This window comes from Anguilla rostrata, chromosome 10 (assembly GCF_018555375.3).
Source record: "Anguilla rostrata isolate EN2019 chromosome 10, ASM1855537v3, whole genome shotgun sequence".
Classification (NCBI taxonomy): domain Eukaryota; kingdom Metazoa; phylum Chordata; class Actinopteri; order Anguilliformes; family Anguillidae; genus Anguilla; species Anguilla rostrata.
Genome location: NC_057942.1, coordinates 40,817,368 through 40,839,406, shown reverse-complemented (window position 1 = coordinate 40,839,406; position 22,039 = coordinate 40,817,368). Strand labels below are relative to the sequence as shown.

At 44.2% G+C, this 22,039-nt stretch overlaps 1 protein-coding gene across 6 annotated transcripts; it reads left to right on the top strand.

Annotated features, from left to right (window-relative positions):
* The first annotated feature begins 1,293 nt into the window (after positions 1-1,293).
* Positions 1,294-17,809, top strand: spinb (spindlin b). 6 transcript variants are annotated; one of them, XM_064297157.1, is made up of 6 exons: positions 1,294-1,417; positions 6,475-6,719; positions 9,019-9,067; positions 11,324-11,577; positions 12,090-12,323; positions 13,648-17,809. In XM_064297157.1, the coding sequence occupies exons 2-6, from the start codon at positions 6,668-6,670 to the stop codon at positions 13,845-13,847; spliced, it is 789 nt and encodes a 262-aa protein (XP_064153227.1). In that variant the 5' UTR covers positions 1,294-1,417; positions 6,475-6,667; the 3' UTR covers positions 13,848-17,809. The 6 variants fall into 6 exon arrangements, with proteins under 6 accessions (XP_064153227.1, XP_064153225.1, XP_064153230.1 ...); XM_064297155.1 differs by lacking the exon at positions 1,294-1,417 and adding an exon at positions 1,429-1,577; XM_064297156.1 differs by lacking the exon at positions 1,294-1,417 and adding an exon at positions 1,512-1,639.
* The last annotated feature ends 4,230 nt before the right edge of the window (positions 17,810-22,039 follow it).

Sequence of the window (22,039 nt, the reverse complement as noted above, 5' to 3'; positions counted from 1 at the left end):
GGGAAAACTGTAAAAATGGCACAATTGAATAATCTGTGTGGTCTCAGGTGAGCTGTGCATATGTGATATCAATGGAAGACATTTATTTGTTTATCAGTACACAGAAAAGAATCTAGCATAAGTACTCCTACAGAGGCCCGATTCAACTACTATACAATTCTCTGACACCAGTGTATAACCTGTAACAATTAAGCCAGCACACTACTGAGAACCTGCTGAAGCCCCACCTCGATTTCAGTTGTTCTAACCCTGCAGTGACTAAGTCTGACCATGCAGTCATGAGACTGGGCTAAACTACCTTCCTCCCTCTGTGCCATATCCCAGAACGTGGGTGAAGCTGTTAAGTGTGTGTTTGGCCCTGCTGGTTTCAAGGGAAGCATTGTTAGGGTGCCCCTAGCCTGCTCAGCAATCCAGACCTCCACGTCTACCTTCCTAAGATCCATGATTCAGCATGGCCATTTATTAGTGCGCATGCTATGATGTGCCAGCCACTGTGTCCAATATGAGATTGAATAGTCCAGTAGCATCCTCAAACTAACACATAATATACTGTGCCACTAGTACCGCCCTTTATACATTTCTTGCAACCATCTTAAGTGTGTGAGTGCAAGCATGTCACTGGGATCATCAAGTGAGCACCCTCTGAGTATTTAAAATGTATTTGGATGCATGCATGTTGATTTATTTCAACAAATTAATACATGAAACAGTTAAGTATACTGCATCGAGGGCAACCTGTTTCCTGGTTGAGTCTTGTTGTTGTCACGTCCCTGGGGGAGGATGAATGGACTCTGCATCTTAGCTCGTGGACTCTGACTGTGATGCCGACTGCCGAGGTTCCCGTGGCTCTGGCTGCCTGAATGCGCTGTTTGGATGAATCACAGTGGAATTTATCTCCAGTGAATCGGGGGGTTCTGCTAGCGTACATGTTGCACAGCACCCAAGCTGGGGTTTGCATGCAACAATATCTGTATGACTGCTGTAATACAGTCGTCATTTTCCCTTTTCAGGTGGGAACAAAATGCTCACACCTGTAGTTCTACCAGCTCCGATAACAATCTTCAGGCTTCATTCTTTAAAAGCAAACCCTCTTCATGCATAATTTCAAAAGATTGATGCGTTATGAATTCAGTGAATAAACCAGCATTGCCTTTCCCCCAGGCTTTATATCGCTCAGATATTTGACACTTCTCATATGTATCATATGTTAACAAAAATAATAGTCGGCATTGGAAAAACAACACGGGAGGTAGGCTACTTCTGCTCTTCAATCAGCTGCGCCCCTGGTGCATGCTTGCCGATGCTCCCATTGTCGCAGTCAAACCCAGAATGGGCGCACGCGCGGACCTTCGGTTCCATTCATTTCTACCATCTTTGGGGCAATGTGGTGAAGAATAACTCACTATTTAGCAGGAAGGTAGTGTTCGCCGTGCTTGCCTATTCAAATCACAAGGTCACTATTTGGCAAAAAAGAAGGGGAGGGGAGGGGCTCAGCCGTGGAATTTGGGTTGCCTGCAAACGGAGGCTGTTGAGCGGGAGACGAAATAAACTAGCAACATATCTTAACAATTCAGCTGGTAAGCGTCTCAAAACTTAACATTGGCGAGATGGTAACAAGCAGTCATTGACAAGCCAGCAGGTTTGTTTATGTGTGAGTGGGTTAGGTGGGAAAGGAGCTTGTTCTGTTTTTGTGTGAAATGTGTTTTATGTGAGACAGAGTACAGTCCTTCCTTCCTTTGTTCGACTGCGCCGTTTTGCTGGTCTGTGTGCTGCGGGTTTGTAAATATAGTGGTGCAACATGGCTGACATTGACGCTGCCGCCAGTAGCTAGCTAGCAAGCTAGTTAGCCAGTAAGCCAGTTTGCGGTCTCGTATATGGCTGTCCAGCTAAGGAGCTAGTCAGTGCTAGAAGATGTTGCACGTCTGGCTGTAATTTTGCATTGAGCATATACATTCTTTTGTCTTTTTTCAGGACTGTTGCATGAAAATACTTGGATTGCATTTGTAATATTTTAAGGTCACTCTAATACGGGTCTCTTTGGTGTAACAGAATACTAAATTACCATTGTAGGTAACATTTACTCGCTGGCTATGATAATATCTTCAGGTTACCTGTACCTAGATTTATTCAGTAACGGTGTGGAGAAAATGGTCATGTTTAGCTAGCGACATAAGGTCATGCCAAATATGTTTTTTTACGAATTCACATAGTTTTCTGTTACTGAAATTTCATAACTAAAACTCTTGACATAAGTTACCTAGCTGGGTAGTAAGTACTTTAATTCATTGATGTATGCTCTCACAATGAGACAAGAAGAGACGTTTCCTTCGCTGGGTAGGCTGTTGTTGGAGACGTTATGTAGCAACAGAACTCGGGTCAGATTGCAGGTACTGAAGAGGGAAGCTGATTTTAATGTGTTCAGCATTTCACATAATCATTGAATGTGTGGAAAGAATGGGGCGATGCCAGCATTCAGTTTTCCTGTTCAGTAGCCTAACGTTATTGTGAAAAATCGGTATTGTTTGATCATTATACTCGTTACTATTATTACTAGCCAACTATTCTTGAAGTAGACCACCGAATACGATTTCTCCTGCTACTCTTCAGACACATACTTTCACAACTGGCCAATTTATAGCACCGTTAATTGAGAGGGAGGGCCTTTTTGCTGTGGTATTGGTGCGGTGTAGTGTTGAGGTATTAGCCACTAAGGAGTCAGGTTAATTAGGCGTACTATCTCCTGTAGGTTAGAAATCACTGCAGGTTGCTGTTAAAGTCGGTTGATGCACCCTGCGAAGGTGTAACGAGGGCTATGTAAATATCCCCCCCGCCCACAAACAAGAGCTTGCTAGTAGCTTTATTTGGGAGAACCACATTAAGCATAATTCTGTCATACAGGTGCCATATGTTCAAGCAAATGTTTTTTAATGCGTTTGTCTGCATGGTAATCAAGAGCTTTTCTTTTCTTTTTTTAAGCCATGTATCCTGGCTACAAAAAATGCATTTTCCTGTGTTAATGTACCACAATTGCAAAGTTGTGGCCTTCATTGTAACTCCATTTGCTTATAAATTGGCAATTTATAAGGCAGATACGGTGTCCTCCCCATTTCCCCATCTGTTGAAGAATGTTGAAGGAGCAAAGAAAGCTTTTTGTTGTAAGGACATACTGTTCAGCTGTGCTGTAGCCAAGGCTATATATAATCCAACCATGGTCAGCTAGCATGAAGGGAAAGAACATTTAAATAGTATAGATAAAACTGGACTATGTGCTTATTAAATCTTGTTCTATTTAACAGTCATTAGGACTTTTCAGGTACACAGGATGGTTCCTTTGAACATTTCAAAAAAAGAAAAGCCATTTCACCTTTTGTTTTTGGAAGTATAGGTAGTGCTGTGCTGACGGGTGAACTGCTGCGTGCCTCAGTGGAGACCTGATGTAATTTCCTAGCATAATGGACTACTTAATTTCTTTTTGATTACATTGCTGCCTCAGTTTTTTCAGCCACAAATCTCTTTTAGGGCTTCCATCTCCTCTTATCCTTGTGTCGTTGCGAAGCGGCTTTGGCGATACAGCTCGCTTCTTCTCACAAAACGGCTAAAGCAAAATGGCAAATGTACAAAATGTCCCTTTGAAAAATTGCTCAGTAGTGAACTACAGAGCGGCTCTTCCGGGTAAGGCACTTGTGTATAGTGCAGATGTCCTATGGCTCAGATAGAAGCTGGACTGTGCCAGTCCTTGCTTTGGCCTGAGTCCCTGTATAATTACATATAGGATTACATTACTGGCTATCTCTTCACCCAGGGGAAGAGCGGTTGATTCTGCAAGGTAATCCCCACTCAGCAACATCTTGTCTAGTCAGTTGGTCATCGCGATACACAAGTACCGGTTTCGCAGTCTTCCCATACATGAGCTACGCTAGCTTAGCTGGCAGAGTGGACATAACTGCTAGCCATCCCATTATGTGATGATATTCATCTCTTATAAAGGTGAACATCTTTCAGCCCTCTGAAACATGAATATCTTCAAAGCGGGGTTTTTAAAATATTGGTTTGTTACTAAATGGGATATTTTGTATGTTTTATAGCGAATGGCAACACCTGTATTGAATTACGCAGCAAGGTGAGCAGGTGCTTTGTGTGAATCAGTTGCAGATACAGTTGCAGATATTTGATCATGTGGAAAATGTGTGTAGTGCACTGTTGTGAAATGAGAACCCCCAGTGAGCTGATTGCTCTGATCCAAGCAATATTTACAGTCTGGGAGGTGAGTCTTAGATGCAAGTGGAATTATAATGTGCATTTTTCTTAGCTTGGGTTTCCATTAGGAGAATTCAGGAAGCTTTGTTGTTGGTTATTACTGTTTATATAGTCTTGCTGAAATATTTAATATAGCCTATATTAAAATGTTTAATGCATGTCAAAATGTTCAGTTCTTGTTTTACCGTCGACATCGCTTGGAGTTTTAATTAGCAAGCAGACTGTAGTTTCCTGATCAAACAGTGGGAGTCGCTAGTGAGCAATGAGGTGAGGGATTAGCTTGCCAAGTGCTGTCTCCAGCTACTTTCTGGGCATTTAGCGGATGTTCTTACCCACGGCGACTAGCACTGATTCCTTTTTTCACATGCAGTCTGTTTATACAGCTGGATATACTGAAGCCGTTCCAAATAGCCTACATACTTTACTTAAGGGTACAATGGCAATGCCCTCTGCTTGGATTCGATCTCTCGGCCTTTGAGTGGCAGGCCCAGGTCCATACCCACCATATGCCCACCCTGCCGCTCCCTAAACCGCGCTTTCGATCGCACGGCGTATTTAAGTGCCGTTGCTCACGGAGCCCAGCGGCAGTGCCTGGAAGAGTTACGGGGCCCGGTTCCTGCACCATTGTGCTCCGCTGCTGCAGCCATTACGCACAGTCACAGTGAGGCGTGGGCCCCAGCAGGCGTCCATTCAAGCCCGGCTTTCGGGTAGACCATTATACTCCCCACCGGTGTCTCTGCTGGGTAGACCATTATACTCCCCACCGGTGTCTCTGCTGGGTCAACCATTATACTCCCCACCGGTGTCTCTGCTGGGTAGACCATTATACTCCCCACCGGTGTCTCTGCTGGGTCAACCATTATACTCCCCACCGGTGTCTCTGCTGGGTCAACCATTATACTCCCCACCGGTGTCTCTGCTGGGTAGACCATTATACTCCCCACCGGTGTCTCTGCTGGGTCAACCATTATACTCCCCACCGGTGTCTTTGCTGGGTCAACCATTATACTCCCCACCGGTGTCTTTGCTGGGTCAACCATTATACTCCCCACCGGTGCCTCTGCTGGGTCAACCAATATACTCCCCACCGGTGCCTCTGCTGGGTAAACCATTATACTCCCCACCGGTGCCCTGCGGTACATGCTCCATCCTGGGTCAACCATATACTCCCACCGGTGCCTCTGCTGGGTCAACCAATATACTCCCCACCGGTGTCTCTGCTGGGTAAACCATTATACTCCCCACTGGTGTCTCTGCTGGGTAAACCATTATACTCCACACCGGTGTCTCTGCTGGGTCAACCATTATACTCCCCACCGGTGTCTCTGCTGGGTAACCCATTATACTCTCCACCGGTGTCTCTGCTGGGTAATCCATTATACTCCCCACTGGTGTCTCTGCTGGGCGTGTCTCTCACAGGGGCTGCAGTATTAATGCACTGCTCTTCGGTTGGGCCGCCTTGAAAATCCAGCATCTTACAAGTGCAGACAAGCACAGGATTTGACGGCGGCGTATATATTTAAAACCCCGGTCTGTTGTTTGCACAGATTAACTTTTCTGCTAGTGGAAACAGTTTACTTAAAAAAAAAAATAAAAAAAAATTTTTAAATGAATGGCTCGGTCTTGGTTGCGTCGCCTGTGGGAAGAGTGAGTCATATTCAGGCTCCAGGATCGCGATTAACATGGCAAACGGCATCTCGGATTGTAGGAGTCGCTTCTGTGTCCGCCCCCCCTCCTGCTTTATGTGCCCACCAATGTTTCTGTGTGAAAATTGCCTTGGGGTGGAGGGCGGGGGGTGCAGGGGGTTGGTGATTGGAAGTTATCCAAAGGATGTGGTGGCTCAGGGTGGGACAGAACAGTGTAACGATGGTAAACTTTTCCCAGTGTTGAAAATCATTGCAATGGCTTGTTGTCGAGGTAGTCCCCTATTGCGAGTGAATGGTGTGCGTGCCCTGCGATAGAATGGAGGGAGATTGGGATAGGCTCCAGCACCCCCCCCCCCGCGACCCTGACCAGGATACGTGGGTATAGATAATGGATGGATGGATTGTCCCCTATTTCGGCTAGGCCCAGCGGATGGTTTTTGAGATCTGTAAGAACGAACGAGGGGACGCGTGGCGTGCTCAGTGAACGTGTTGCACTTGGCTTTTTCTTCTGTTCTTCAGCGCGAGTGTGGCGAGGCTCTTGGTGTGATGAATGTCCGTGTGTTTTTCCCAGGACTCTGGAGTTTTCCGGCCCGGGCTCCCCCGAGGAGCGGGAACGTTTCCGCGGAGCGCCGCCACCCCTGCATGGTGGTGCCCGACTGCCCCCCCGCGCCCCCCCCCCGCCGACGCGTCCCCACCGGCCCGGGTAGCGGTGCAGCCTTTTCACCCTAGTCCGGCAGCGTGGCTGCTCACCTCATTCCTGATGAATGAAGACCCCATTCGGGAAGACTGCAGGCCAGAGGTCCAGAGCTGATGCAGGTACGACCTCGGCCCTGTCCCACAACCTCCCGCCCGCCCTCTCCCAAAAACTCACGCCCCCCACCGCGCTGAGCGCGAGCTCGCGTTTCGTTTCGGGCATTCACCAAATGTAGATTTCCAGCCGTACGTCAGTTATTTTTGGGGTTAAAATTTCAGTACTTAAACCTCTTAGAAACATTACAATGTGGATTTGATTCATGCATCTGATTGTTCTGCTTTTAAAATGGTGCATGTTTTTGCTTTGTCTGTGCGATAATGTTTTGAATTATGCCTTGTGTACAACGGAACTATTGCCCGTGACTGTAAGAATAGTTTCATTGGCCGTGAGAACCTCAAACAGAGGCACACTTAATTACTCTTCTGCACTATGTCTAAGATGTGTAATAATTTGGTTAAACATGTAGACTAATAGATGATTCGCATTCATCCAGTGGTATGGTGGCTTTGCTAGGAGTGCCAGAACAGAGCCCTAAAAGTGAATGTTTTTTTTATTTTTCTTCTTCCCATGGGAGGTGATTCACAAATATCTGGATGTTTCATGCAAATATGCCTGTGGGAGCTTCAGGTTTACCTGCTCACAGACGAGCAGACTGAGAGACACACAGCGCAGGACTAATCATTTCACATTGAACAGGCCGACATGCGTCATTCTTCTATAATATACACAGTGAAAACAGCACCCCTTGTAGGAACACGAGCTCTTAAATCTTGACTCATTTCTCTGGTGGACCTGTAATTTATTCCAAGTGCTGTCATTTACTTACCTGCCCAGGGACTACGGGTGGAAATGAGCAAATTGCTATAACCCGGTACATTACATCTCTCCTTGTTTTATATGAGGTTAATGTTCTTTGTACACTGTCCCTGTTCAAATAAACAAAATAAATAAATAAACAAATTACAGTCACTTCTGAAAATCGGCATTACTGCATTTGTGTTGTCGTTGCCGGGATATATGTGTCTTGATAAAGTTTTTTTTTTAGATTGGCGTGTGGTGAGAACTGAACACCATCGGTGTGTCCTTTCATCTCATGTTCCAGAAATTTCTATAACACATTTTTTATTTTTTTTTTGCAGAGAGAGAGTGGTGGAGCATTGTAAAAATGGTACATTTGCTTTTACAGAGGCTCTGGAAGGACAAGCTTCTTTCTGACAGGGTGTGGCCCTCTGTACATAGGGATGCATTTTATTGGTATTGGTGTTCAAGGAGAGGATGACCTTATCTCTCATCCTTTGCCATTGTTTTTTAATGTTTTTTCCATCAGGAAACGGCTTGTTAATTTAGTGTTGAAATGACAGTACAGTGCAAAAAAAGTAATTGGGCGTGTTTACAACAGTAATTTCACTTTGAGCTTTTTCTGTCATATTCCAGATGCCGTACAAGCGGCCTTTTTCTTTCAATATTTTCTTTCATATCGCAGCCTTTACTATGTGTTTATTCTGTTTGTGTCTGAAGACATTTGATGTGTGATTTTGAATTGTGCCATTTTTTTTCATTAAAAACTGTAATCTCTTGTTCAAAACATTCATGACTGTCATTGATGGTTTCCTATTGACTGGAGGTATTCCTTTGCTCTTTTCATTCAGTTTAAACTTCATTAGTTATCCACTGCCTGCACAGTGGAGATTAGGGATGCAACAGTTCAGCTAAAAAACTAAAAAAAACTAAAAACATGAACCGTTCAGTTCACCACCCACGGTTCGGTTTGCATGTGTTCAGTTCAGTTTGGGCCACTCAGTAAAAGATTTTTCTCATTTTTCCAAAATAGGCAGTCGTAACTTTGTGCTTTTTAAAAAACCGGTCAAGTGAAAGTTACGTTGGCCAATTCAATTTGATGTCATACAACACTGCAAATAAGGAATACAAAGATCAGTTCATTTGCACCGCTGTAAATAAAAACTCTAGCGATGCCATTTGCTCAGGCGAGACAACTGTGATTGCAGCTTATTCCTGAAACGCCAGTCAGTCAGTCAGACGGTTTGTGAATGACAAGTGTGTGAGAAAAACCAGAATTAGCGGATCCTCCGACGTTGTTTAAATGTGCTCTTTGGGGGCATTGTGGATTTAGTGTTTGCATCGCTAGCGATTGCTTCGTCTGTGTGTCGAATGCTGACGGAAACAAATAAACGGAAATTAGATTGGCACTGGTAGTGGTACGTTTTCTCCCTGAACCAAAACGAACCGAAACAGTGACAGACGCGCGGGTTTTGTGAACCCTGGCACCCCTAATGGTGGATGTAGGTTTTCACCCCGTACTAGATGCGTATTATAACAGTTTTTTTTTCTTTCCTATTTTAGGGCACGCAGGTGTTTCTGCAAGTATGATGAAAAAGAAAAACTCCCACAAGTAAGTTTTGTTCAAGTAAGATTTTTTTTTTTCTTTTTCACATTTTTACACCTGCAGATCTGTCTGACAGATGCGCGTAGACATTTTCAGGAAGTGACACGTTTCCTCCAACGGAGACGGCGAGCGTTTCGTCCTCAGATCGTTCTCAAGTAGGATCCAGACGAATCGTTCACAAGGCGTCTCGTTAACGGACCGCGGCTTTCGTTTGCGTTTGGACTGCCTCCTGTTGTGATTGAAGGCTGCGTGTAGTACTTTATTCCTACAACATAATCTGAGGCTTGGTCACATGACTCTTTTTCCCTCGTGATGCCATTGGCTGGTTGGAGGGCTGGTGGCTGAATGGGGTATTTATTTATCATTCATGTGGGTCTGTGATTGCTGAACGGTTTCACACACACGTGTCAAACACCAGGTGCTGTGCCTCTGTATCTTTGCCTTCCGTTTATCTTTACATTCTTTAATCTGTCAACACCTCCATTAAATGCATGTCTGGTGGGACTGCGTTTAAATCGGTGTGTGTGTGTGTGTGTGTGTGTGTACATGAGATCATAAAAGGAATATTGGTAATTTCTTATTAAGACCACATATTGCCTGCCAGTATTCAGACAGGGTTGATGTACATGGTGCGGATTTGACTGGTCAGGTCTGGCAGGGATCTTGCAGTGCTCCAGAGCAGCAGTACGAGGGCGGAGCTCTTATTGGAGGATCTGAGCGAGAAGGTCCCCCACAGCCCTGCTCTCCACCGCGTGCAGTAAATCCAACGGGACGGATTCGCCCTTAACACCAGAGCGGAGGGAAATAAACGTTGGCGGCAAGCGTGCCACCGCCGTTAAAACTGGGAGAGTGCTTTGTGCGGAGACTGATGCTAATCTGCACTGCGACAAGAAAAGGCTAACAGAGCTAACAGAGTTGCTGTGTGGCTGCGAGTGGCTGTTGTCTGAATGGTATCAACACGCTTTTTTAAATTTTTATTTCAATGCAGCACTCCGGGAGATTTAGTGAACTGGCCGAGGCGTTTGACATTAAATATGTATTTTAACGGCGTAGAAAGTCGTAAAAGTACTCCCTCAAAGGAAAAACAAACGAATAGACGTTTTCATGGGCCAGGTGGAATGTGGTGAACATTGATGAGCACAGCCAGGGATCTGGCTAATCTTATTCACAGTCCTTCTGCAGTCTTTTGAATGTTTCAAAGGGCTTTGCAGTCGGAACACATTTTTAAATGTTCTGTTGTAAAGGATCGTCAAAGCAACTGGCAGAGGTTCCCACGGTTCCAGGAAATGTACATTCCGGAAATCCCCGGAAAGTGGTCAACTCCCCCACTGTAGTTAAAGAAGTCATGGAAAATCTCACTGAATGTTCATGCTTCAGAGCAAGCTATTTTAAAGCTCCTCTTTCTCTCTAACTCGCGTGCTTAATGTCTAACTTCCAGTGTCAGTGTGCTGATATTACTAAGGAATGGGCTCGTTCTTTGAGTGGGTTGTAGAATTCTGTAGAAGACACCGTACCAATGGTTCTTGGCTACACTCGACCACTCACAATCAACATTGTAGGGACAAACTGTCCTGAAAGGAACAAACCGGGGACAGGCAGGTGCTGTGTCTGACTCATTGCGTTCTCCTGCTTTCTGTCAAACTGGGCAGCTACAGCGTCAAGCACGGTTTGCTTCCACTGTGAAACTCAGCGAGGAGGCCCGTATTTGCATTTCTTCATTTTCGGGTTCTTTTACAGCAGCGTTTGAAGTGAAGGAGCACGCCTTTTCAAATGAGATCTTGAATTGATATGGCGAGAAACACAAAAGCCATCAACCTTTTGATGTTACAAAGGTTTTGTTTTTGTCTCTTTAAAGAAAGGCCAAATTCACCTTTTCACATTTGTTTTCTCAGCAGTATGGCTTTGTATACAACGCTGTTGTTGAAGCTTAATTTTTGAATCCGTCGAGAGCAGTGTGCAGTAACAATTCAGCCATACCTGATATGGCTGAAGATGCAGTAGATTGGACCACACAAGGATGTCTGTGTGGGTGCTGGTTTTTGTGTGGACCGTGAGAACTAAACTGTTCATGGCTATGGCTATGGCTAACTGATGCTTTAAGAGAGCTGTACCATATCTGACCTGCGATCTGTAGTTAATGCAACGACCTTTGTTATGCCCTTACTCTACGTCGCTTTGGATCCAGTGGTTTATTTCTAACGTTTTTTTTTGCGTTTTTTTTTTACAGTCCCGCTTCTTTTTCCCGCCTCTTTTTCCCGGCAGGAAGCAGCGGAGCAGCGTGGGTCCGGGGAAGCCGGTGGCGCAGCCGCGGCGGAACATGGTGGGCTGCCGGATCCAGCACAACTGGAAGGAGGGGGGCGGGCAGGCCACGCAGTGGAAGGGCACGGTGCTGGACCAGGTGCCCGTCAACCCCTCCCTCTACCTGATCAAGTACGACGGCTTCGACTGCGTCTACGGCCTGGAGCTGCACAAGGACGAGCGCGTGCAGAACCTGGAGGTGCTGCCGGACCGAATCGGTGAGGGTCCGGGTCCGGGTCCAGGTCCGGGTCCGGGCGCGCTGTCTGAGTGCCGAGCTTTGAGCTCTGGCCTTCTGAAGCTTTGAGTACAGCTGTGATACAGCGGCTTCTGATCTGAACAATGGCGTAATCAACCTAATGATCTATTCATGTTATAATTTTTTTTAAATTATTGAAGTGTGTGTGTGGGGGACAGGAGGCGGGTTGAGAAATTGTTTTTGAATTAAGAAAAGTCCTGGGGACTGGCATTTTGTGACAGTTATGATGGCTAAAGCATTTCTGTCGATCATGATTTTCACTACATTAACACAATCCTTCCCTCTGTGGTTACTTTTCTTTTTGTTCATTCCTGTGACAGATTGTTTGCTTTAGGTGCCAAGGCTTAGAAATTAATTTGTAATACTTACTGGCGATATAGTGCACGAGGAGCAGGTGTTCTTTTTTACGTGCCGTGGCTGACCGCTCAGCCAATGGGCTCGTCCGTTGCTGAAGTGCTTCCTGTCCTTGTGCAGCCTCCTCGCGGATCAGCGACGCCCACCTGGCGGACACCATGATCGGGAAGGCGGTGGAGCACATGTTCGAGACGGAGGACGGGTCCAAGGACGAGTGGCGGGGCATGGTGCTGGCGCGGGCCCCCATCATGAACACCTGGTTTTACATCACGTACGAGAAGGACCCCGTTTTATACATGTACCAGCTCCTAGATGACTACAAAGAGGGAGACCTGCGGATAATGCCTGATTCAAGTAAGTGCCCCCTTAACAGTACTGCTGGCTCAGCGTTTATTATTCAGTGCATATTTATAGAGTCGTGCCGCTTAACCTAGACAGTTGCTGGCTTTTAAATGAAATATTTTTGACATTTTATCTAACACCAGAAAAATATTTATGCACTGCTGACATGTACGTGGTGATTTAGTATCACCAGGAGAAAATACTGAGCATGCTAGCACATTTACTCTCTAAAACCAAATTCTTTTATTACTTGACATTTCTATTATTTTTTCTTTCTTTTTATTTCACACTTACTTGTTTTGTGGCCCGCCAATGGTCAATCAGTGTGTGTAAGGGACAATGAACAGGTTGGACGTGTTGAGTGCTGTGGATTTTTGGATTTTTGTCAAATTTGTGAAGTTGCGTATGTCGTGTTACTCAGTGGCACTTTTGTAAGAGTTAAATACAACACGTCTTTCTGAACCGCCCTTTGCCCTTCAATTTCACATCCCTGGGAGTTAGGTTAGATTAGATCAAGGTTAGAAGTGAAAGCAGTGAACAATGACGATGCTAGCTCCTAACATGCTAACGACATATTTGTTACAATGCACAAATAACTGTCACTGCAGAGTGAGAAATTAGCCGCACTTCCCCCGCAGTTTGATTTTGAGCTGCTGTGTTTGCCGCACAGACACGAGGCTGGCATTCTTCTGTGAGTGACTCCGGGATAGTCCTTAAAAAGTGGCTGAAGGACAAGCTAGCGCTCCTGTGAAAGATCGATAACCCCCTACTGAGGGTGTCGATATAACTTTCCAAAAAAAGGCAAAATGGGGGGTGCAGCGATATTCGTGACCCTGGTGCGAGGAAAAACAAGCGCTTTACACGATGTTGCATCAGGTGCGCTGCGGAGGACCGCCGTCAGCAAGCAGCTGGATCGTCTGGTAAAAAAAACGAAGTGATTAACTGTAATCCACTGCCAGCAGTATAGTCTTAAATCCCACACAGACACCAGCCGAATGACCGTGCTGTTGCCGATGTGCGGTGCCTTCGGAAAGTATTCAGGCCCCAACATTTTGTTACGTTACAGCCTTATTCTAAAACTGATTCATGAAAACGGATTCATTTTTATTGTCATGTGATATTTCAGTTTTTTAAAATTTTGAATAAATTTGCAAAAAAATTCTAAAAACCTGTATTCACACTTTGTCGTTATGGGGTATTGTGTGTAGATTGATGAATTTAATTGAATGTGATCCATTTTGTAACGTAACAAAATGTGGAAAAAGTGAAGGGGTCTGAATACTTTCGGAAGGCTCTGTACTTTGAGAGGTAATTATTGTCCCCCCCCCCGTCGTAGACGACTCCCCCCCCGCGGAGAGAGAGCCGGGGGAGGTGGTGGACAGCCTGGTGGGCAAGCAGGTGGAGTACGCCAAAGAAGACGGCACCAAAAGGACTGGCATGGTCATCCATCAGGTGGAGGCCAAGCCGTCGGTGTACTTCATCAAGTTCGACGACGACTTCCACATTTACGTGTACGACCTGGTCAAAACGTCCTAGGCCTTTCACCGGGAGAGGAGAGCGCCGTCGGGAGGCGAATCCTACAGACTTTGCCAAATCGTTTTTTGGACATTCTTGCCCCCCTCCCCCCCACCCCACGCGACAGCTTGAAACAAGATGGACGATATCTTCACGGGCTATCGAGGAAGCCTGTCCCCCCCCCCTTCCCCCTATGAAAAGGGATCTTGTTTATTTCCAGTTGAAGAGAGAGCTCTGCACAGCTTTAAAATATTGACCAGCTGTGTTTTCTGTTTCAGAGACCAAGTCTGGAAAAAAATCGATATATCGTTTTTGTTGCCATGAAAAGAAAGGGTTTCTATCTTTCTATAATATGTTTACTTAAATAGCGTATGGGGCATAGACACATATATCCTTAAAATACTTAAGAGAGTTTAACGCTTTAGTGCAGTTCTAAAAAAGAAAAGGTATTCAAACACTTCTAAAGTTTTTTTTTTTTGGAAATCTTAATATCCTTTTGATCTGTACTACTTCTACACACTCTAAAAGTGATCAACAGTCCAGTGTAAAACATCTAGCTTTGAGGACTCCAGATTTGTAAAAGGACTTAATCCTGTGGCAAATTTAAAAAAACAACTAAAATATTGTCTTTATTGTTTCAAATTTTACAATGACATGTATAGATTTGTAGTCTTCTTTAATCTGAGTTGGAATTAAATATTGTGGCACATAACTAAATTTTTTCTCTCGGAGAAACGTTTTATTCCAGAATGCATTTTTTATGTCTTTATCCTCTCATCTAAGTATTGTTTTTCAAATTATCTTTACCTCACTGTAGTTCCTAACAGAGGTAAAGCTGTTCACCCTTTCTCAAAATGCACTGCTCGCTTTTAGTCACAAAGTGACAAAGTAACATTGAATAGCTTAACGAGTGAAATGAACAGTATTTGAAATTACATTAAAATAGCAACAAATGGTTTTTCTGTATTTTTCAACGTGAGTATGCAACAGGGCAAATTGTCGTTATTTTTAAGGCCGTACCTAACAACAGTTTGGAATCTTTGTCCCCACTACAGCTGCTTTTTAATTTTGCCTAATTCAGTTTAAGCCTTAAGGTGCACGCCTCCTTAAAACTATGAATGACATCGGAACAGCAGAACAGATCATCGACGCATTCCCTTCACACAAAAAAAAAAAAACCCACTGTCCAGAATGGGTAACCAAAAAGGCCTCTATGGGCGTTTCCAGTGCCGTTCACCGAGAACCCTAAACGCTGAGAACCCACAGCCATAAGTCCTGTTCATCCTGATAGTGGACAGTGTTTCTGTGAGCCTCTGAAGGTTCATATTTTGTATTTGTACACAAATAGCAGTGAAAGCAAAATAATAGCCCCCGTTTTGGAGAATAGGTCCTCTTTCAGTCTGACGTCAGTGTGCATTGTCATTAGTTTTTGCTTAAAAAAAGTTCAGTGATGAACTCAGTGGGGTAGGCTATATTCATAAAGCAGCTGGTACCTGGCAGCCTAAAGCTGTTTTTTTCCATCGCCTTATTAACCTTAATGTCTGTTTTAGCATGTATGTGATGGACACCATCGTTATGGAAACAGCACTGATACAGTAGTAGTTGCTAGGCTGTCGAAAATCAGTATGTAAATGATGTAATATCTATGCGAGCACTAACGAGGATGTCCAGCTAACAGCCAGAGGGAGACTGGTCCTTCATGTGAAGCACGGCAGGTGCTCTGTGAAGCATCGGTGAGCTCTGATAGCCACGCTATGCGCTGGACTACAGAGGCAGCGCAGCCTGCTCTCCTGACAGTGCGCACGCGATACATATCCATTCTCCACCTCGGTCACCGCTGCGCTCGCGTTCTCGTCATCGCAAATGACCGGTCTTGACAATCTGCGGTTTCCGTGACGTTACGCGGTTTTTCGGACGCCGCGGACAATCGGCCCCCTCTAGCTGCTGAAAGCCCGAGACGGGACTGGCGTGAGATTTTAGCGGTAGAGCTACGGAGGTGTCCTTTCGTGCACACTAAATCGTCCAGTGCTAATTCAGCTCTACCCCGGTTCATATTGAGACCGTATGTACCATGTAAAGAGTTGATTTAACACTTTAACATTTTGCTGTGTGGATATTTGAGATTGCTTGCTGGAAAGGGGCTTTTTTATGTCAATACCAAAGCAGCCGGATAGCATTCGGCTTACACTTTCATGCATTTATAAGTGAAACAGTTTCAGCGGCGTTTAGCATCGCCATGAACGTTATGGATCTACCCCATTGTGTTCAGAGAGAACTGAAAAAGAAAATGGAACATCTGTGCAAAATTTATTTAAAAAAATATTTCAACAATGCTTAGACTGATTTCATAATCAAAAGGACATTACACATTCAGACTGAATGGAGGCCTTCCTGTTCTTTAACAAGGATGGATATTCAAGTGGCCAAAAAAATGAATAGTATTGGCAGCTGACAATGTAGTATTGTTAATAATGTTGATATTGTTTATATTGTTACTGTGTATTGCCAGTGCTTTTTTTTCTATTCTCTCCATAAAGCTGACCTCCCCCCATTACGCTGCTGATGATGCTTGCTTTGTGTGCGAAAAGAACAGGAACCTGTTCAGAAATACAGCTTAACTCACTCCTGTGTGCAAAAAAAAAAGAAAAGAAAAAAAACTTGCTGTTTATTGCTTTCTTATACTTACAGGACAGTCATTCGCTTGGGGTTCAAGTTTCAGAGCGACATGCACCTCTTGTTACCCCGGTAACTAAATGCAAGGCCCTCGTTACAGGGTTCCATTTTATTCCAAACTGCCAAAGGGGCTTGTGTGGGTGCAAGGCCCAGTCCGGCATGTGTGTGAGATTTACTGTCCTTTTCACATTTACCTACTGTAGTATTGTACCGTGTTTGACGTCAGTTCCGCATTGAACGTTATTTAGAGAACAGACCATTCTTTTTTGCATGCGTAGAAAAGTTTGTTACTTAGTGTGAACTGCATGTCTGATTCTTCTTTTTTATTTTTTATTAAAAAAAAGGTCATTTATGTTACTTACATATGCTATTTGTAAGTTTTGTTTTCGGTTAGGCCTAGATTCAAACCAACTGCAATGCACTTTGTCGATAAAGTTTGAGTACCCATGCCTATAAGTTTTTTTTTGTTTGTCATCTCCTACATGTTTTTTTTTTTTTGGGTCTATTTCACTTATCCCAGAACTCGTTGCAGTATTTTCTGTAAATATTGAAGGGGAGAGCTGTTGAGTAATTTGATACTTAGACAAAGTGCTTTGCGGCTTGATTTAATAGGGTCCTTATTTTTAAACTTTTGATCTGAGAGGATCAAATGCACTGGTATTGCAAAGAGTGCCAATGAACTGGAAAGTTACCAGTGTTGTACAGCATTTGAGGGATCATATCATTTCCAAAAGAATATAAATTCCTCTAAAACAGGCAGATAATTTCAATGTATCCTTATGAGTGCCATAAAGTATATACACAAGGATAAATGGCCTTTTGTGGCAGGGGAAAGGTGTGCGTGTGTGAATGTGTATTTCCGTATGTGTGAGTGTGTGTATTTCTGCATGTGTGTGTGTGTGTTTCCGTATGTGTGTCTGTGTGCGTGTGTTGTAAAAAATAAAAAAAATATTGTGTACATTTTAAGTTAAACACACTTCTTTTTTCAGAGGTATATAGTGAACAAAGTGAAGAGACTACACTATGGTCCCTTTGAGATGCTGTCACTTTCTAATTTTATTTTGTGTAATACAGTGCAATTTTCTGGCGAAGGGTACATGTGGAGTTTAAAGGTCTTCATGGTTTTTGCGTCTAGGTAAATGGCTTATATTGGACAGCTTGTTCATTTTGTTTTTGGAACAATGTAGATAGTTCGTTATTTGCATTTAGTAAAGTATCAACACTTTAAAACATGTTACTTAATTCTGTAAGTAATTTTTATAATTATGTAAGTCTATCATAACATTTAAAAATAAAAAATTAATGTGAAATTCCGTGTTGATGAATTTCTTTTGATCTCCGCAGTGATTCATATAAAATGTGTGATTTAAGGGGGTAAGTAATGAGGGCGACACAAACTCAAATATCGAGAATGCGAACAGATGCACTCATGTGCCACTTTGTGTTGAAGCCAAGCAGTGACGGCGCTGGCTACACATACAGTTAAATTCCTTTTTACATTCCTACACGGATCACCCGATATGGATGTAAATAGCCTCAAATTAAAGCTGACGGTCTGTACTTTAGCCTCTCATTCAGTGTTTTATTTCAAATCCAATGTGCTGGAGTACAGAGCCAAAACAACAAAAATTGTCTCCGTCCCAAAGATTTTGCACTTAACTGTAAATTAGCCAGAGCGTCTCCGTACCCTGGTTGATCAGGCACCTGCGATTCGCACACTCCAATGGCACAGTCCTTCGGGACGTTAACGGCAGAGCACAGCTGCTGGATTGAAGAACGGATATAAACGGCAGTTGGAAGATGCGCCTGCCAGTGTGTGCGCGCACTTAACGAATCCATTGAGAACGATGAAGCGGTTGGATGACGCCCTACAATTGCAACAATATGGATTTCCACATCGGGGGAGAAACTGGAATGGAAAATCTTCAGCTAATTAGGCAATTCTATACAAATGATAATCATATTAAGCCTCAGGCCAACAATACACTCCGAAAATGAAAGTATAATAAAAGCAGTAATGTGGGAATGGGCAACTTCCTGTTATATTATGCTGTGTTTTTTAGTGAAATGAAAGTGTACACGTTTCTTTTCTGTCACCAACAGTCATTTTTAGATTCCATCTTCTATCTGAGATGATGTTGGTACAGTAAATTTTTTAAAGCGCCACATGAGGGTGCTAAGTGTATTTGCATATGGCAGGTATAGTTAGTTACAAGGAAAATCTGAGCACAAAACCATGCTAATTTAGCATTCCAGGTACTCTTTGTCTTTCTGTCTTTCCAAGGCCTGTCTTTCTAAAGACAGGCCTTGGAAAAATTCCCACACAGATATTTTTTATTTTATTTTAATTCCGAGAACAAACAGCACAGTCGTCTGCAGCAGGGGTTAATCTTAGCAGCTTCGCCAGCCAGCTCTTGCCTTCTACTGATTTCTTTTTTCTTTCTTTCTTTAAATGCTTTTTTTCCCTAAAGAGACCTCTGTTGGCCTCGGTACAAGAATGCCCACTCCCCCCCCCCCCCCCCCCCCCCTTACTCCAAAAGAACACCACCCCTCTGGGTCATTCATTAGGTGCAATGGAACAGCCCAGATTTCCCGCGGGCGATCTCCTCAGGCCGGCGCGATGCTGAACGCACCAGTGCGGATCTGCGAGCAGCGCGGGAGCCTGCGAAAGCGCGTCTGTCTCCTCGGGGGAGCGGGTTTTTCACCCAGCGCCAGACCGCGGACCGGGACACGCCGGCAGCATGCTGAAGAGCGTCTTTCAGACCGCGGGAGGCTCTCTCTCTCTCTCTCTCCCTTCCCTTCCGCTCCAGCACACGGGTGCTACTGACAACGGGGAGGGGTCCGCTTGTCAAGCAAACCCATCTGACACGTTAGGGGGTCCGGTTGGATACCGTTGTGCGGCCCTGCAGTTTTACTGCTGTCTGTACACAAATTGAACTGATTTAGGAAATGATAAAAAATAAATAAATTATTTTTTTGTGAGTATTTTCTGTTTTGAGAAAAAGGTTTGTTGTAGCACAGCTGTTTGCGTGAATCCGCTCAACAAGCATGTGAGTGAGTGAGATACTGGTTTTGCAAATATTGCAAACAAGTATTAGACGACGGACATTAAGCCATCTGTTCTGGAAGATACTGCCAAATGCAGTGACACAAAAAGTGGCTGAGTCTAAAGCACCCTGGAATCCCCTCAAAAAAGTGCACATTTCACACCCCCACCAAAGTCTCAGGGTGTATCACTCATTTTACCAACTGCTCGTTTTTTTTCTCTCTCCACAGTTTATCAGCATATATTCTTCCCTACAGTACAAGCACAAGATTGCTTTCCACCACTGGAAGTGTGGGGAGAAGAGAGCTCCAGTGTTATCAATCCGTCTTCAGTATGACTCAGTTGTTGAGCAGTCTTATTCATTACAGGCATTTGGCGGAGGCTCTCATCCAGAGACAACTTTTTACATTACAGCCATTTATACAGCTGGATATATACTGAAGAAATGCAGGTTAAGTACCATGCTCAAGGGTACAACAGCAGCGTCCCACCAGGGAACCAGCTCCTTACCGATTATACTACGCTGCCACCCTGTGTGTTCACTTATTTGTGTGACGAAGTCTAGCAAAATCATGCATACTGGACTGTGAAAATCAACAGAAGACCGTGATCTTTCCTCGTTTCCAGGGGGTAAACCTGGAGAGTAGGGTGGGGTTGAGAAGAGGTGTGGTAAGGTGGATATCCGACCAACACCCCCCCCCCCCCCCCAGTCCATCACCTTTTCTGACCTCGTCACTTCCTTGGCTCCTCAACAACAAGGAAATGGCTTGGAATCTAATCGCAGCTCATAGCAAACTCAATTTGCCATTCGAGGAGTCGGCTGGATTGGAGCACAGAGGCCCCGTAAACGTAACTGGGACCGCGGCTATGTGAGATCACTGCACGGGTACTGTAAGGGCTGCAGTTAATTGGAATTTAGATTAGAGGCTGCGGAGAGCCATCGGGCTTTGAATGGCAGTGATGACATTTTGAGCACGACCGGAGGCTGTGAAACACGCTGTAATACAAGATGGACGACTTAATACTGTCAAACAATGAGGATTCTATTACGGGGACGAACCCGATGATGCCGTAGAGGAAGTCATCAGTGCCCAAGATTATCACTAAACTCAGCTTAAAATGTCATAAGGTCTCTTTCTTTCTCTTATGGTTTGCGTGCGCGGTTTACAAAGCGACGCTAATGCTGGGCTTCTCCGCGTTTTGATTTATATCGTGACACAGCCAGCGCCTCATTAAAAGCACGTTCGGCGCAAGGGTTCGTTTTCTATTCTCTAATGTAAATTTTATGTTTAGCGCCAGCAGTAAACAAAGCAATAAATATAATCTCCGCATAATGAATAAGATTATCAGGCACGGCACCCAAGGTGACGCAAGTGGCCCTGCGCAGACTCATCGTTAGCCTGAAATGTCATGTAAATAATGTCAGGGCCTGGGCTGTAAAGGATGTTTTAAGGACGGTGTATTTTTATATTTTTTCAGAAGCACCCAATGCAGCATCCTCTTTATCATTTTAGTTAGTTCTGCAATTCTGACCTTGAACTCAACGGTCTAACGAGCAAGTTTTTGCTTTCTTTTTTGTAGCCGAGAGTGGGGGGTGAGGGGTGTTGGGTTTGGGGGGGGGGGGGGGGGGCATTAACCTCAGTGGGAGCCATGGTAACAATGCACGAGCAGAAAAGTCTCATTACGTTTTTATTTTTTTATTTTTTATTTGTAAAGGCCCATCGTTCTGGAATCGGGACGGTGGCACGCTTTGTTACCGCTGCTGCTGAAAAGAGAGCTGAAATGTGTCCGCATTGTGCTCAGCGCTGGCTTCCTCGAAATCATCCGCGATGATAATAGATGCGAAAGGCTGCTATCTATCCAAGCCTGTATAATGTCTGAGTGCGTTTCTCTTCTCTTCAGAAAGCAGAATGGAGAATAACACAGAACAACGGTAATGCCACTGTTTTCACCTCTCCTCTTGCGCTCAGACTCACCACAAATTAAATGAAAACATGCATTACACGTATTTCTGAATGCATCTTTTTCCATTTATACTGAGTTTCACTGAATACATATTGGTCATTATTTTCAATGAAACAGAATTTTTTGGGGGGGCATATTCACAACTCTATTCACTCATTTATTGCCTCACGTCATGAAAGTGTTCACATAATCCCACAGAACCTGCCTGGAAAAAAGTACAGATTACACTTCTGGTTTTTGACTGTTCTTAACAGTCCTTGTATTCCTGTGTTATGGCGTATATGCTGAAGCTGTCCTTCGTTTTTGTAGCGGGTTGTGCCCAGTTGACCACCCATATAAATAGTCAGAAAAAATCATTGCATTCTGTGCATACATTTTTTAAAATTCCACATGACTACAGAACTGAACTAATTGAAGGGAAGGAGTCATGGGTATGCATACTGTGGAAAGGTTAATATCAAAGGTGGCCATTGTCACTTGTGTGACGTCAGCAGGTCTGCTGTGTATATACAAGCAGAACAGTGTCCAA

What these genes read in the sequence shown, in the direction of transcription:
- spinb (XM_064297157.1), top strand. Translation starts at nt 6,668, where the DNA reads ATGAAGACCCCATTCGGGAAGACTGCAGGCCAGAGGTCCAGAGCTGAT. An exon ending in GGTGCTGCCGGACCGAATCG is followed by an intron (nt 11,578 to 12,089) that starts GTGAGGGTCCGG and finishes GTCCTTGTGCAG; the next exon opens with CCTCCTCGCGGATCAGCGAC. An exon ending in GCGGATAATGCCTGATTCAA is followed by an intron (nt 12,324 to 13,647) that starts GTAAGTGCCCCC and finishes CCCCCGTCGTAG; the next exon opens with ACGACTCCCCCCCCGCGGAG.